At 40.4% G+C, this 16,370-nt stretch overlaps 2 protein-coding genes across 4 annotated transcripts in view; both read right to left on the bottom strand.

Moving 5' to 3' along the window:
- LOC121506115 (protein TASOR-like) overlaps positions 1–4,923 on the bottom strand; it is a 58,123-nt gene extending 53,200 nt beyond the window's left edge. Inside the window, exons 1-2 of the mRNA XM_041781687.1 lie at positions 4,519–4,923; positions 157–302 (exon numbers count right to left, since the gene is read on the bottom strand). Coding sequence (XP_041637621.1) covers positions 157–302; positions 4,519–4,789 — 417 coding nt within the window. The 5' untranslated portion in view covers positions 4,790–4,923. The remainder of the gene's footprint in view (positions 1–156; positions 303–4,518) is intronic.
- A 3,282-nt stretch (positions 4,924–8,205) lies between these two features.
- arhgef3 (Rho guanine nucleotide exchange factor (GEF) 3) overlaps positions 8,206–16,370 on the bottom strand; it is a 42,826-nt gene continuing 34,661 nt past the window's right edge. For all 3 annotated transcript variants that reach the window (XM_041783439.1, XM_041783440.1, XM_041783438.1), the window contains 3 exons: positions 16,071–16,241; positions 13,663–13,852; positions 8,206–11,194 (listed from right to left, as the gene is read on the bottom strand). In XM_041783439.1, the coding sequence (XP_041639373.1) occupies positions 10,470–11,194; positions 13,663–13,852; positions 16,071–16,241 (1,086 nt within the window). In that variant the 3' untranslated portion in view covers positions 8,206–10,469. The remainder of the gene's footprint in view (positions 11,195–13,662; positions 13,853–16,070; positions 16,242–16,370) is intronic.

Raw genomic sequence — 16,370 nt, 5'->3', positions numbered from 1 at the left:
TTTTTCTGTCATTTGCATTAATATTTAGGAAAAGAAAAAAATTTCATTTGCATAATAATATGGAATGCGGTGTATGTTATAAATGCTCTTAATAATTGGGAAATGAAGCAGACTAATACAGCAGAGCATTTCATTCTCCACCCAGCCCTCTCTCACCTCTTTCTCCAGCAGCTCGCTATGGACGAGTCGGGGTTTGCTGTAGGTGAAGGATCCGGCAGAGGTGGTGTCGATGTAACTGGAGGTCAGGATGGTCATCATGTCTTCAAACTCTCTGGACTCAGTGGAGACGTAATGAAACAGAGCTAAATGGAAAACAGGAACATGCACAGTAAGGTCAGAGAGAAGCTTCCTTCAGAGATAACACTCGGGCAGGACTGTAGGTTGATCACAGTAGCCCAAGAATAAATAGTGATCTTTCTGTTTTACCGGTATATCATCATCATCACGTGCTATAAAGGTGAAATAACTCCTCTACTTTGTTATGTAGAGATGTCTTGTCTAAAACACCAAATCACCTCATTGCTGGATTATGCTATATAAATAAATCTACCTTGAGCTCCTGATAAATGTTAAACTGTACAATTTTCCTTCTTCAAACTTTTAAATCCCTAAAGATCCTGTTTTTCCTATTGCCCACCATTCATTTGGACAATATGTTTTCATCTGGGAAAGAGCATCGTTAGGGCAAAGTGCCCAGATAAATTACTTATGCCAATATCAATCAAAACAATCATGATCACGATATCTGCCATTATCAGACAGCACTAGGTTAGTTTTTAAAACAAAACAAAAAATAAGCCTGAGCTCATTCACAACAAAAAACATGATTGATTTTAATCATATCAGAAAAATATGGACTAAATAAGTCAGTGCTGCAAACATCAATAAATCCTCCCAGTGAGCCTCACCTCAAAACCAAACAGAAGCTTTGGCCATCTGGGACCCCTCAAAAAAAAAAAAAAAAAAAAAACGTTACCCCAATTACAACAGCAGCCCTGAAGCCTTTATTGTACCAGATTCTCAGGAGACTGAGACCTGGAACAGGTGTATCCCTCAGTGTGCAGGGGGGCAGATGGAGCAACAGACACCTGAGAGAGGTACTCGGGATTTGTAATCATTGCTGGCTGGACCCAGACCAGAAGGACGACACGAGAGCAGTGTTAATTTCATCAACAAAACTATTCGTCGACAGCCTTTTTCTCCATGACAAAAACTAGACTAAAATAAAACTAACAAAAATAGATCTGTGATGACTAAAACTAGACTAAAACTAACAAAAATAGATCTGTGATGACTAAAACTAGACTAAAACCAACAAAAATAGATCTGTGATGACTAAAACTGACAAAAACTATGTTTAGTTTTCATCAAGATGACTAAAACCAGACAAAAATGTATTGTAGTTTTTGTTAGACATTCAAAATCCATGATATTTCTCCACTGTCGGTAAATCTGTCAAAAAACAATACATCTGTATCTATTCTTCCTCTCAGCTGTAGAAAGCAGGGACCCCAGGTTTGGCAGAGAACACACTACCATGATTTGGTACCAGATTTAGGCAAGAGGATAAATGCTTGGACTAAAAGTAAAGACTAAAGTGTGAGGACTTTTATGGACTAAAACTAGACTAAAATGTTATGAGTTTTCGTCGACTAAAACTGGACTAAAACTAAAAAGGATAGAAATGACTAAAAGGTGACTAAAATGCACTTCATTTAACCCTTTGGCAGAAGACGAGTGAGAAAGGAGAGTGAAAGAAGAGAGTAAAAGGAGAGCGAGCGAGAGTGGTGTTTTGTTTTTAAAAAATAGCGTTAGATAGTGGCATTTGTGCGTCTGTCAGGTGTAATAACAATATGTTACTTGAGAATGTTGAGAATAGGACTGGGCAATATATCGAGTATACTCGATGTATCCCGGCTTTTGCCACACACAATGTATAAAATGACTATATCGCCAATATCCGAGTATATATTATGTGTAAGTTTTGAGCCGTCAGCGTGCATTTCTCGCTGGAGTTTCGCATTTCCCATTGTCCCTAAATGCACCTCTCACAGCAGAGAGCTCACGCTCTCTCCTGCGCCTATCCAGAAAACTCCTCTGCGCATGCGCATCAGCAGTGAGAAGAAAGGAAAGAGGAAGGTAAACAGAGCAGCGTGGCTAGTTAGCGGGGAGTTAGCTGACTTTGGAGACAGCAAGAAACAGCGCTGGATCTGCAGCGTTGAGCAGTCGTTCAACTTTGAAAAGGAAGAGGTCTAACTCACGCGGTATTTTTTAAAATACGCCACAGATGATTCTGAGATAACAGCGGCAGTAACACAACACGCCGCTAAAGACATGAGCCTAGTGTTGTTGAAAAGACACTTGACCCAAAATACGAGATTTGCCTGGGCGCAAGCATTTTGCTGAAAACTTCCTGCCAGAGTCGTACAGGTCAGAGAGAAAACGGCCCAGCAGCGGACAAATGTGATCCACTTCTCCTCAACTACAGAGACTTATCTCAGCCTTACAGTTCAAAACACCGACAACGAGGAGCTAAAATGTTCCCGCCTCCAGACAAGCTTTTTTCACCATGACCACACAGGAGAGTTTCTTGAATAAGGTCTAAAGATGCTCTCATGTCATGAACTTGTCAGAAACTGCTCCAGTGTTCATCAGCACAGATAGCAGACTAAATAATCACAGCTGTGAGCCTGAATGGAGGACTAGACTGCAGGGTTTTGGCCATTTACTGCAAACATGACTGGTGAGTTCTGTGTAGGTTTGCTTCAGCCTAAATGAGGAAAATAATCATTTTATAATCAGCAATAGTAAACAAAACACAGGAAACATTTCAGGACTTTCCATACACTGTAAAATACCGAGTATTTCATGATTTACGTATTTTTGATTTATTAGTAAAAGACTAAATGAAGTCCTTTTCAAAATAAAACTGCTAAATTTGACTTTATATTGATTTTTACTTTCTGCAAACAATTTTATCAAAAATCTGAACACTGAATTAAACATTATACAGCTGCTGAGAGGACATTTCAAATTATTGTGATATAGTTGTGTATCGGCATATAGCAAAATATATTGGGATATGAATTCAGGCCATATCGCCCAGCCCTAGGTGAGAATACATTTTTCCACCTTTATTTGCACTAGTTGTTGCCTGTATATATAGTTATCTTTTCCACTGTGTTTTGCACACCCAGAGTCCTAGACTCAAAGAGTGACTGCTGATTGTTCTAAACATGTATAGGTTCACATTTCAAATGTCAAATCAAAACTTCATGAGCAATAACAACATTTCTTCTCATAAAAGCCATAAAAAACAAATCCGTTTTTGTATTTTTCTTCTTTTTAACTGCTGACAATTCCATATAATGTGCAATAATCATTAACCACATGTTGAAAAGTCAAGTTCAAGTTCTCCTGGGAAAAGGGACCAAAGCTCTCAGACTTGGGGCATTTCCTGACTATTTTACAGCCATAATAGCAAAATATGTCCAAATCACCATTTTTAGACTCAGTAGGTAAAGGGTTAAAGACTGAAAATAAGAGTAAAATCAGAAATAGCTGCCAAAATTTACACTGTAGGAGAGAAGATTTCACCGGCACCGGAGGGAACGCCCATGTCCCATGCAAAGTATCATGGGGGCTAGGAATGATGGCTATTTGAATATCTAACCAGTAGTATCTACACTGACACTACATAATAAAGTTGTGTACGTTGTGCACCATCGACCACAGTATTTTGTTATGTAGTTTATACGTATAAGATTAATACTGACTATCTGACGTTCGTACATAGAGAGAAGAGTCAACCAGAGTCAAATTACCTGTATGCAAACACCCCTGGCCAGTGCAACTGACTCTGTAGCAAAGACCACAGACATAATAGGACGTCTATGGTAACGACAGTCTGCACATGCAAAACTCCCACATAAACAAAACGGGAAGTTTACCTTTAGCTAGCTAACATGCTAACCATAACATGGAGCTAGGATCCAGATTTAGACAGAGACGAATCCTGGGGGGATTACAGTGAGTTTCCAACAGATAAAATAAACTATAATAGAAATAAAGATGATTACATAACATTTAAAAAAAGCTCTGTAATGGTAGCAGTTAAGGGTATGTGGCTAACTGCTAACTAGCTTCCCTGACTCGTCTTAGCCGCTACATTAAAGTGTGTATGGATTTATAGATTATTTGGTTAATTACTGCTGTTAATATGTGGCACATTTGTATAATATAAGCCATAATAAACACAATAACTTCAGTGTCTAATAATGTACCCTGTCACTAAGCCTTCCTTTACGGTAAAACACAGTAAAAACGGACTTTGGAGATTCAGAACTAACTGAAATAAAACGACCTTTAGGTCAGAGGTTAAAGGGACACTTGCTCTCATTCCAACGGTCAGATTTTGATCAGAATGCTCAAAAATCCGCTGGTAACTTCCTAATATCCTGATCTTTGTAGCTCTGCTCTGGGTTTACACTGTGAGAGGAAGGATCCGGACCAGCCCACCTCTCTTTTCCTTGGTTTTCTTCGGGATGTGGAACTTCAGCGGGTCTATCGGCATGTGTCTCTGGTGGATGGACTGCGTTACCGAGTTCCTCCTCTCCATCCTCCCGCCAGCAGCAGCGGCACCGATCCTGTCCGGACCAGGGTGAGCGTCTCTGGCTGGGTGAACCTCCATTACCTCGCCATCTTGCAGGCTAGCGTTAGCTCCGAGCTCAGCGGCAGCGGACACCCTCCTCGGACGGGCCGCCTCCCTCCGAGTCAGGCCGCCGTCCATGGCCGGTTTCTCGCTCTCTTTCCGACCGTCACTCTGTCACTGTTTGTCGGTGAGAAGCCCACGATGTCTCCGCTGTTACCTCCGGGTCCAGGAGAGCAGGGAGTCAAGCCAGTACACAACCCGCGCCATGCTTACGGTGGGCAGAGATCTTCTTCACTGAGAATTAACCGTAACTGGTTTACTAACGAACTCACCACTGCCACCTACTGGCAAAACGGAGGTACTACAGTCTCAGTTTATTGTTTAAACTCATTGAGAAGTTTTAAAGTGGCTATGATATTAATAAAAATGTCTCCTAAGACAAAAAGTATGTTTTTTTTTTATTCATAGGTGGTTTTATTCCAATACTGGTGTGCAGAAGCACCTCTTATTCACATCTCAACTGCCCTTTAATGATAGTAGTAGGATCTAATGGATGATCTATCCCTCCAGATTTTTTGTTTGTTTTTCACAAGTTTTGTTTATTACATTTTAAGAAACATAACAGAACAAAGTAAACAAACAAAAAACAATAATAATACAAGACTAGTTGATCCATGTTATACGTCTTCTTCTTACTCATTATTATTTCTTTAATCATCGTTCCACCTTTTTATCTCCACTTTTATTATTACATTACTGCTACTTTTGCTATTTTTACCTCTGCCAAGGAGGTTATGTGATCAGCAGGGTTTGTTAATTAGTTTGTTTGTTAGCAACATAACTCAAAAAGTTATGGATGGATTTTCATGAAAAATTCAGGAAATGTCAGAAATGGCATAAGAAAGAATTGATTAGATTTTGGGACTAATCCAGATCACCGTCTGGATCCAGGAATTTTTTAAAGGATTCTTTACTATTGGGAGATAGGGCTAATGGTGGAGGTCTGCGCTGTTACTACTTTACACCAGATGGCAGACATGAGTAACTTCAATCCCAGCAGCATTTTTGGGTGCGTTTTAATTCAAAGTTTTGGAGTTTATAGAGTTTGAAAGACGCACGCCTGGTCGAGGAGACGAGTCGAAGCATAACAGAGAGAAAGACAGCGAATTGTAGTGAGAATACTCACAATGCTGGGAGGAATAGAGGAATATTCACCTTCTGACATGACTTCCAGTCATCGGTGAGACCATGGGTGCATCTGTTGGCACCCGTAGTGAAGCCAATGCTTTGCCTCGCCATGTTTCCACCCCACCAGGGAAGGAGTAATCAGCGAATGCCGTGGTGGGGGGCACATGGGGATGGATCCAGGAGTTTTTTGAAGGGTTCTTCACTATTGAGAGATAGGGCTAATGGGGGGGTCTGCGCTCTCCAAGTGCTTTTCTAGTTATTATTGTTCCTATTAATTCCTTACTACTTCTGTTTTTTACCAACACTGATGAAATCAGCGGAGAGTTATGTAAAGGGTTCCGTATCTTTGTTTGTTTCTTTGTTTCTTTGTTTGTATGTGTACAAGATAACTCAAGGTCGGATCTTCACCAAACTTTCAGGGAAAATTGGGATAGTGACAGGGAAGAATCGATTAGATTTTGGTGATGATCCGCACACCCGTTGGGTTTTTCTCGGACTTCGAAATTTTGAACACCATAGTAATCAATAAGAGCGTAAGTTCCTCGGTGGCGCTGCTTAGGCGTGGGTCTACAGCCTCAGACGGCCATTCTAGTTAACTTGTTTTAATACCTTTTACTTTTCTAATTCCTGTTTTAATATCTCTTACTGTTTTGATTTACTATATCCATGATCTTGAGTTTTTATCCAGGCAGTTCTTACTGGTTTTTGCTTTCACCCTCTTGATGCTTGTATCATTTTAGCATTTTCCTTCCTCAGACTTATTCTGTTACATTTATTTTTTCCTTTACAATTTTACCTCTCTTAATGTTTTAGTTCTCATTGCTTCTCTTTTACTTGCCTTTTAAAACTTCAGTCCCGTTGGTCTCAGGTTCTGTGGTTGGGTTCCTGTGTTGGCCGGGTACTCGTGGGTTCTGATGATGTCTTTGTTTTAATGACGTCTCAGGTTGTCTCAGCTCAGGTGATGTCATGTGGAACATATCAAAGCTCCTATGACTTCCAAAAATGCCCCATTACCCTATTACTAACCTAGCAAAGCACTTAGATATGCCTGTTTCCTTGTTTCTCACTGGTGAATCCATCTTGCAAAGCTCCCGTCTGAACTGTTTAGGCCCGATAAGAAAGTGACAGGACCAACCAGCGACGAGGGGCGGTACTTTCAGGCGCGGCGGAGTTGTGACATAAGCAAGCAGCAGCAAGAGGCCCATGAAATTATGGCAGAAGAGATTAGCGTGGATACTGCTAAAGCGCCAGTTTTATCAGAACTTGACATTTCTTCGTTAAAAAAAGAACAGCAGTGAGTTGTTTTCTTGTTTTCACAAAGGTCATGTACTGACACGTCTACAGTCGCCATGGTTACCGTTATGCAGTTCTCTATGGAGTTTACTCCTCGGAGCAGCTACAGTGTCACATGTATTGTTGCTCTGATTGGCCGTAAAGATGTGACAGACAGAATGTTCATCCAATCACCCCCCAAGTTTTTTGTCAAAGGCTCTGCCCTTTCCCAAACACTGTCTATGGGAGGTTTCCATCTGGTGTGTCCGGTACCAATATTGCTTTGTTACCAACAGGTTCAGAATTTTTTTAGGAAACTCTGAGTCAAAGAAGAACCTTTACTACACATTTCAGTGTCTCATTGTTAAAAGTGTGCCTGTGAGTTCATCCGTGATGTTGGTGTTCAATATTAGCTCCTCGCCAACAACGTTAGATTTATATGCCTTTGTTTGATTTGGGGTTAGGATTCAATTTCGATTTGATTCAATTTTAGAGGCCTGCGATCGATATCAGACAATAGTGTGAACCCATTTACCACAATCTGTTATGTTCTTAGCTCTGAGTTGTTGTTTAGCTTTTGAGGGCAAACGTTAGTCACAGTTGAGCTTGCTGTGGTATCTTCGGGCATGCTAATGTTAGCATGGGGATCAATACTGTGTTTCTTCCTCAGGTGGGCAGCCAAATTTTTCGTGTTTCCTGCATACTTTATCTTGCCACGGCATTGTTTGCATATCGCATGTGCTCTGTCTTATGATCTGTCTTTTCTCTGGAATCTGAAATACCACCGATTCATTCCCGAGAAGGGAGTGAATGTTTTCGGTATCTCTCTCTCGGCTGCTAACCATTACCAGCTATCTGTACTAGCGGTGTTGTGACTCCAAGTCATAACCAAGTGCGTGGGGGAACTTTCAAAATTAAAGCATAAGGTAGAAATGGCAATGGATATCGATGTTTATACTTTCAATCGATTTGACTGAATCATTGCTCAAACAATCGCTGTATCGATCCAGATCAATGAATCCTTACACCGCTATTTGTCACGGCATTAAGTTGTTCATAAAACTCTTCAGTGAAAGCTTCTTTTGAAACCATTTATTAATGCTCTGGTCTTTGACAATCCACACGTTAGATAACAGAAAGAATGTTCGAAGACATGTGCACTCAAGTCTTTGGTATGTGCAAATAACCAGTGTTGAAAACTGTTATCCTTTATCCACTGTCATCATCATCATCATCATCATCACAGCAGTACAGCAGTAATGTGACACAGATTGTCTTGACATTGTCCGCCATGTTTTCACGTGTAAGCTAAACAAACATGTTTGGCTTTTTTTCCTACATTCATATACAGATCAAGTTAATATACAATCTTTACATACATACAGTACATACAGAACAGGCTCCTCCTTCATGACTTTTCTCTCTGCTATAAAAACACTCAATATTTAAAATGACTACTGCTGTAGTATCACCTTCAGTGGAAGCTGTCCAGGATTGTTTTTAGCAGAACCATCAGGATTTCACTGTAAATTCTTCAGCATTTACATGCTGGAAATGAAATACTGTATTGGTAGCCCTTCCTCAGATGAAACGCATAAATGTCAAACTATCTGGGATAAGCTAAGGGTAATGTGAAGGGAAGGGTATATCACAGATTATCAGAAATAATCCTGAGTAAATACCAGCGATGGTATAAAATGCATAGATGATTTGAAGTTTTTTGAAAATTAAGTTTTCAGCATCCAACTTTGAGTAAATCCAAACACTCAAAAATAATTCAGTGATACCCACTAGTCAATAACAGCTGCAAAGGGATAACAATTAGAGGAATAAAAATCAGATTTCATCAAAAATGACTTGAATTGAGAAGTTAAGAGCATTTACTTCTTGAGAAATCACCCCTGGGATAATAAATGAAAGGTAAACTTACAATATAAATTGAATTTTTTGTAAGAATTTGAGTCGCCCCCTCCTGGGTGTAAGGAATACATACAGGTTTAAGGCACTTCAACATTGTTTTTTGTCTTTTACACAGAGATTAAGTCCATAGATTGAACAAACATGAACATAGTCTCAGTGATCTCAATCTTTGGCTTGACAAAACTGAAGGATTGAAACCAGCATGGACATCATGCATCAACCCAACCTCTGATTAATTTAGAAACAGACTGATGTTGAGGTGATCTTAAGGCTCATTTATGCTTCTTCTAATAACAGATCCATGTTTTAAACCAGACAACCGTCGCCACCTACCTATTTCCATCTTCAGGGTGGAGTTTAAAAACTGTCTCCACTAGAGTGCGCTGTCTCTCACAGACTTCCACAACTCCTTCCTTGCTACTACCTGCCCAGCTGTTCTGTTGTAGTTGTCTCTTTCTGAGTCCCAGTAAGCTAACGTCATATATACAGTATGTTTGTTATTCCTAACAGCTCAAACAACACTTGGCGAACCCCCAGAAAGTTCAAATTCCAACATTTTTAGAATTATACTTCTTTTTTTTGTACTTTAATGCTAATGGCCACATTGCTCAACACTGCCCCCATGGTGACTGGTATTATTGCAACATTTTTAGAGAGCAAGCAGACATAAACACAAAAGAAATACAGAACACGGACAGAAAACTCCCTTCTTATCCGTATGCCTGGAGCATAAATGAGCCTTTAAGCTTCTAGGCAAATAGTTAAAATGTGCCCACCTGTCAATCCATCTAACTCTTAAGTCCAAAATACACCGGCACCATATGACGATCACCCCCATTATTTTCTACCAATAAACCCTTACTAGCATAGCTAGATACAGGTGGACATGACCTCTCAGAGCAGTTTACACTACCGCTGTGTTTCTAAATGACACTGGTGGATGTTTTTCCTGAGAGAACAGCCGTTATGTACATTTCATTTCAGCTCTATTTGAAAGCACAGAAGAAGAAACTGAACAAATGTATCATTTATTTTCCCCTAGAAATGAGCATTTTCAATGTGAGACCTAATGGAGATTGACTCATTTTTGGAGCCAGCCTCAAGTGGACACTTGTGGAACTGCAGGTTTTTTGCACCGTTTCAGTTTTCAACACTGTAGGTTGCTACCTGATAAAATCTGGTGTTAAGAGCAGACTGAGGACATACAAAGGAGCAGTGTTTCTCGGTTTGGTACTGAATGATGACCTGGCATTCTAGAGTGAGGGGTTACCATGGTTACAGCAGTTACAGTGTTGAGAAACCCATCAGTTATCTTTAATTCCTAGATATTACTTTGGCTTTATCCATCTGTGGCTTCATCTTCAAGTCTTTGATTTGATTGGCTGCAGTAGCAGTCTGTCAGTGTTTCATGCTCCTTTTCTCCTTTTAGGTCCAAACATCAGCATCTGAAGCTCACTTCTTCACCCTGCAGAGAGTCCATGTCGCTGGTTTCCATGCCCACATCCTCCTCTACCTCAGCACTGTTCTGCTCCTCCTCCATCACCTCCCTCTCCTCTTTGTCAGCAGAAATGGAGGAGGAAATATCATTATCACCACTGCTATCCTCCACCTCTTCTTCTTCTCCTTGGTCCCCTCCTCCACTTCCTTCATCCACCTTCAGGCTGTCCTCATCCCCACCACCCTGCACCATCTCCATCTCCACGCCTGCATCTGTCTCACTGCCCCCCAGCCTCGTCTCATCATCCAACTCTTCTTCTCCATCTAACTCCAAATCTCCATCCACTGCCAACACTGCCTCCATCTCCCTCGCTGTCTCAGGCTCTTCACCTTCACCTGAAATAAGATCTTTCTCTCCACTCACGCCTTCCTCTCCCTCCAAACCCAGCCCTGGCTCTATCTCTCCCCAGCTCCCCTTCTCGTCTTCAAGCTCTGAATCCCCACACAGTCTGAGCTCTGTCTCAGCCAGCGGGCCAATCTGTCCTCCCAGCGCCGTCTCCACACACTGTCCCGTCTGTGCCGGCGTGTCTCCGCTTAGTGTTGCAGCTTCTTTGGCTTGTCTGATGCAGTTGATCCACTGCTGTTTGTTGAATGCGTCGCTGGCCTGGAAGCAGTGAGTCTGCAGCTGACTGCCGGAACGGAACGAGACCCGGAAGAAGTTCTTAGCTGTGAGGAGGAAAGAGAGCAACAGTGGGAGAAACAGGAGGGTTATTAGGGCCTTACGTATGCTTGTTATTTCAGGTAACAAAATGGAACATAATTTATAACTGCAGTTCCAAAAAAGTTGGGACACTGTGTAAAATGTACACAAACCAGAGGGCTAAGATTCGTAAATCATCTGTACCCAGGTTCTAGTTAAAGTAGAACATAAACTACATACCAGATGTTTAAATTAAGACATTGTATTATTTAATGAAAAATATAAGCTCCTTTTTGAATTTGATGGCAGCAATAAATGTCAAAAAGGTTGGGACGGGGCAACAAAAGGGTGTAAAAGTAAGCGGTAAAAATGTAAAACAGCTGGAGGAGCATTTTGCATTTAATCAGATTAATTGACAACAGGTCAGTAACATGACTGGGTATAAAAGGAGCATTCTAGAAAGGAAGTCTCTCAGAAGTAAAGATGGACCGACATTCAGACAATCTGTGAAAACTGAGTCTAAAAATTGTGGAATAAATTCAGAAAAATGTTCCTCAATGTAAAATCTCAAAGACTTTGAATCTCCTTCCCTCTACAGTCCATAATACCATCAAAAGATTCAGAGAATCTGGAGAAATCTCTGTGAGCAGGGACAAGGCTGAAGAGGGCCCTCAGGGGCCACTGCATTAAAAACAGGCATGATTCTGTAGTGAAATCACGGCATGGGCTCAGGAACATTCCAGAAATCATCGTCTGTCAACACAGTTGGCCATGCCATCCATAAATGACAGTTAAAGCTGGATCATGGAGAGAAGAAGCCATATGTGAACAGGATCCAGAAACAGCGCCGTCTTCTCTGGACCAAAGCTCATTTAACACGGACTGAGGAAACAAGGAAAACTGCTCTGTGATCAGAGGAAACCACAGACGCCGTGTCCTGTGGACTAAAGAGGAGAGGGAGCATCCAGCTTGTTCTCCTGGCTCAGGTCTAAAGCCAGCATCTCTGATGGTACGGGGTTGCATTAGTGCCTATGGCATGGGCAACTGCATCAGACAGCCTTAAAGCCAAATGACTTTGCCTGTTTCCTGACTGTATAATGCATTTTGCAACACTCAGCTTTATGTTGCCGTGTCTCCTGATGACACAGGGCCACTTGATGCCCTTTTTAACTGTATTTTAGATATTAAATCATGGATGGCAGAGAACTTTTTACAGATCAAACAGGACAAAACTCAGGTTTTAGTCATTGGTACAGGGGACAAGAGAGAGAAACTGGTCAGCAAACTCAAAGCATTATCTTTTAATCTGTGTGAGCAGGCAAAAATTTTAGATGTTTTATTTGATTCAGATTTTAGTTTTAGGCCACAAATCCAGAACATCACCAAAAAAGCTTTTTATCATTTAAAGAATATTGCCCAAGTGCGACCGTTTCTCTCTCAAGCCAATGCAGAGACATTAATCCATGCTTTTATCACTTGTAGAATAGACTATTGTAACGCTATTCTTTCTGGTCTCCCTAAAAAGAATATTTCACAGCTCCAGCTCCTACAGAAGGACCAGAAAGAGAGACCACATTACACCAATTTTAAGGTCTCTGCATTGGCTAGCCGTCTCTTTTAGAATAGATTTTAAGGTTCTTTTATTGGTTTTAAAAGCTCTTAATGGTCTTGCACCTTCTTATTAATCAGATTTGGTTTTACCCCATGAGCCCAGTAGAGCCCTCAGGTCTTCAGGAAGTTCTCTGTTAATGGTTCCCAAAGTTCTGAACAAAAACTTACGGTGAGTCATCTTTTCATTACTACAACCCCCGTCTATGGGACAGCCTACCTGAAGACCTGAGGGCTGCACCTGATGTTAATGTTTTTAAAGGCAAACTCAAGACCTACCTTTTTAGTCTGGCCTTTTCCTGAATTTAACAGGCTCATCTTAATCTGTTTTAGTAATTTAGGTTTTATCTTATTTCAATTTCAGAATTATCTTTTAGTAGTTTATCCTCTTGTTTTACCGTCTTTTCCTGAGTTCTTCTTAAGTGTTTTATTTCCCTGTTTGAGCATATTGCTGTTACCTTTTATGTTTTTATTCTCATTACAGCACCCTTTTAGTATTACTTTACACTTTAACCTAACCTCCAGTGTTTACTCATTTTAAACCTTCAAGATGGCGTTTTCTCGGTGCGTCCTGGGTACATATATTTTCCTGTTCTACTAGTGTCTTATTTATGATGCATTTTTACCAATACTGTGAATGGATTGTGGGGGGTGGGTTATGGGCTCGGGCAGAGGGGGTTTGGGTCATACCCCCTTTTATCTTCTTTTAATTCTGTCTGTGTGTAAAGCACTTTGTGCTACATTTTCTTGTATGAAAAGTGCTATATAAATAAAATTTGATTGATTGATTTTGTAGTATTTATGAGTGGTATGGTACTAACACCCTGCAACACATTCAAACTGATTAAAGTCTTTGAAGAATCTGCGTTATATGAGGAGTTCTTACTTCTCTCATTGTTGCTAAACGCTCCTCTGATGGACCCGCCCACTCTCATCTCGCCATCTGATAGGTCCTCCAGGTCCAGCTGCCGGATGGGGATTGGCTGGCGGCAGAGCTGATAGCTTACTGGGTGATCGTTCAGAGAGACCGACCTGGTGATGACCAGGACGTCCTGGAACAGGAACACGTGAAGCTTCTGGAAGAAAAAAGAGCAAGGGCGAACATGAATTTTGTGCAAGTCCTGACATGCAATCAGCACACCCAAAATGTAAATAAATAAATAAAGGCTCACGCTACTTAAAGAATAAATTCAGTGTTTTACTTTTTGAAACAGGCAACGATAAATCTAAAGTTTATTTTACAGCTTTAAAATGAAAAGGTGAATATTTAGCTTCTGGATTAAATTTGGTTAGCATTGCTTAAATTCTAGATTGGCCACTAATTTTCATGGGAAGTGTGCTACACTAGCCACAAGGTTTTGTTCCTCAGTATATCCAAATAGCTATGCAGATGGTGTAGCAGCGTTACTCAACCCTGCTCAACCAAAGAGCCAAACTGTTGAAAAATGTCTTGGCAAGAGCCACAATGTAAGTGGTGAAAAGTGACAAAAACTGATAAAAATGGCAATAAAAATAAGTTGAAGGCGGCAAATAATGGCCAAACAGCGGCAAAAAAGGGGCAAAAGGGGCTGAAAGGGGGCAAAGTAGGCATAAAATTGCAAAAAGTGGGTGAAAAGCAGAAAAACAGAGAGAAAAGGTGACAAAAAAGGGCAGAAAGTTGCAAAAAAGGGTGAGAAGTTACCAAAAAATAAGTTTAGGTGGCAAAAAATGGCCAAAAAAACAGCAAAAAAGTGGCAAAAAAGTTTAAAAGTGACCTAAATGGGAAAAAATGTGGGAAAAATTGTCAAAAAGCAGCAAAGAATAGCAAGAATCCTGAAAACAGTGGCATTTGATGGCAACATGTGACTTAAATGGGCGAAAAGTGGCAAAAAATGGGAAAAATTGCAAATAGCAAAAAACAGGATAAAGAGGCAAAAAACTGGTGGCAAAAATGGGATAGAGGTACTAAAAATGGGCAAAAGGAGGAAAAAGAAATGGCAAAAGTGGGCTTAAAGCAGTAAAAATGGATTATAGTGGCAAAAAAATTTGAAAAAAATGGCAATAAAAATAAGTTGAAGGTAGTGAATAACGGTCAAACAGGGGCAAAAAAGTGGCTGAAAAGGGGCAAAGTAGGCATAAAATTGCAAAAAGTGGGTGAAAAGCCAAAAAACAGAGAGAAAAAGTGGCAAAATAGGGTGAGAAGTTACCAAAAAGAGTTACAGGAGCCAAAAATGGCCAAAAACAGCAAAAACATGGCCAAAAAAAAGTTTACAATTGGTATAAATGGGCAAAAATGTGGAAAAATTTGTCAAAAAGCAGCAAAGAATGCTGAAAACAGTAGCATTTGATGGCAACACGTGACTTAAATGGGCAAAAAGTGGCAAAAAATGGGAAAAAATTGCAATAGCAAAAAACAGGATAAAAGAGGCAAAAACTGGTGGCAAAAATGAGATAGAGGTAGCTCACGACCCCAAAAATAAAGGTGCCAGAGATCGGGAACCCCCACTGTACCTGAAGGTGGTTGAACATAGCCATGCACATTCAAAAATAGTCATGTGGAGACAAGGCCGTCCTTGGGGGGGATAAATGGGTGAGGTGTGGTGAAATTGGATTTCAAAAGTAGAAGAAATGGATTAGAAGTGGCAAAAATTAGATTTATATTTTTTTTTAAAAAGGAATAAAGGCAAAAATGGGGATAAATAGCAGTAAAAGGGATTTAAAAAGTGGTTGAAATCCCTTCATATATGCAAAAATGGGTGGAAATTTGGTGAAATGGGATGAAAAACTGATATAAACTGGTAAAAAAAAGTGTTAACTGAGAAAGGAAAAAAAGGCAGATATTGGCAGAAACTGGTTAAACTGGCAAAAATGGGCATATTAGATAGTGATGTAGTTAAAATGGGAAAAAACTGGGCATAAAGAGATAAAATGGGGTTAAATCTGCCAATAATGGGTCAACAGTGGCAACATTAGGCTTAAGTGGCAAGAACTGGTTTTTAAGTGGCAAAAACAGGAAGAAAAAAGTGGTTAAAAATGGGAACAATTAGGTTTTAACTGGCAAAAATTTGTTAAAATTGTTGGGAAAAAATGATGAAAATGGGTTCAAATTTGGCAAAACTTGTGTAAAGTGGAAACAGTGTTATTTAGAAAATATTCTTTGCTTTTTTTAGGGAATCTTGGGGCCCCCCCTCAGTGTCTCGCAACCCCAATGGGGGTCCAAACCCCAAGGTTGAGAACCACTGCACTAGAGGATGTATGCATACTGTGATATGATATAGCTGAGTATAGTGCATATATGCAGTAATGCATGCTTACGAGTCCTCTGTTGTTCTTGAGCTCTCCGTGGCAGCTGAGCGTCCTGGACCGGTCAATGAGCTCATCCCTGTGAGCATACTCCGAGTACAACAGACGGTCCTTGTAGTACTGACACTCTGACTCCCCTGTCCGCCTGTTAATGTCCGCCACCACGCTCTGAACCATCAACATCTAGGGACATAACACAATATACATTACTCTACCCAAACACACTTCATTAATTATCATCCAGTTTCACTTTAGACACATTAGATAATTTATTTTTGTATTAATAAAGGCATGTCTGTTCCAAATATTGGT

This window comes from Cheilinus undulatus, linkage group 3 (assembly GCF_018320785.1).
Source record: "Cheilinus undulatus linkage group 3, ASM1832078v1, whole genome shotgun sequence".
NCBI lineage: Eukaryota > Metazoa > Chordata > Actinopteri > Labriformes > Labridae > Cheilinus > Cheilinus undulatus.
Note: the sequence above shows the minus strand (reverse complement) of the source record. Positions and strands in the feature narration are given on the sequence as shown.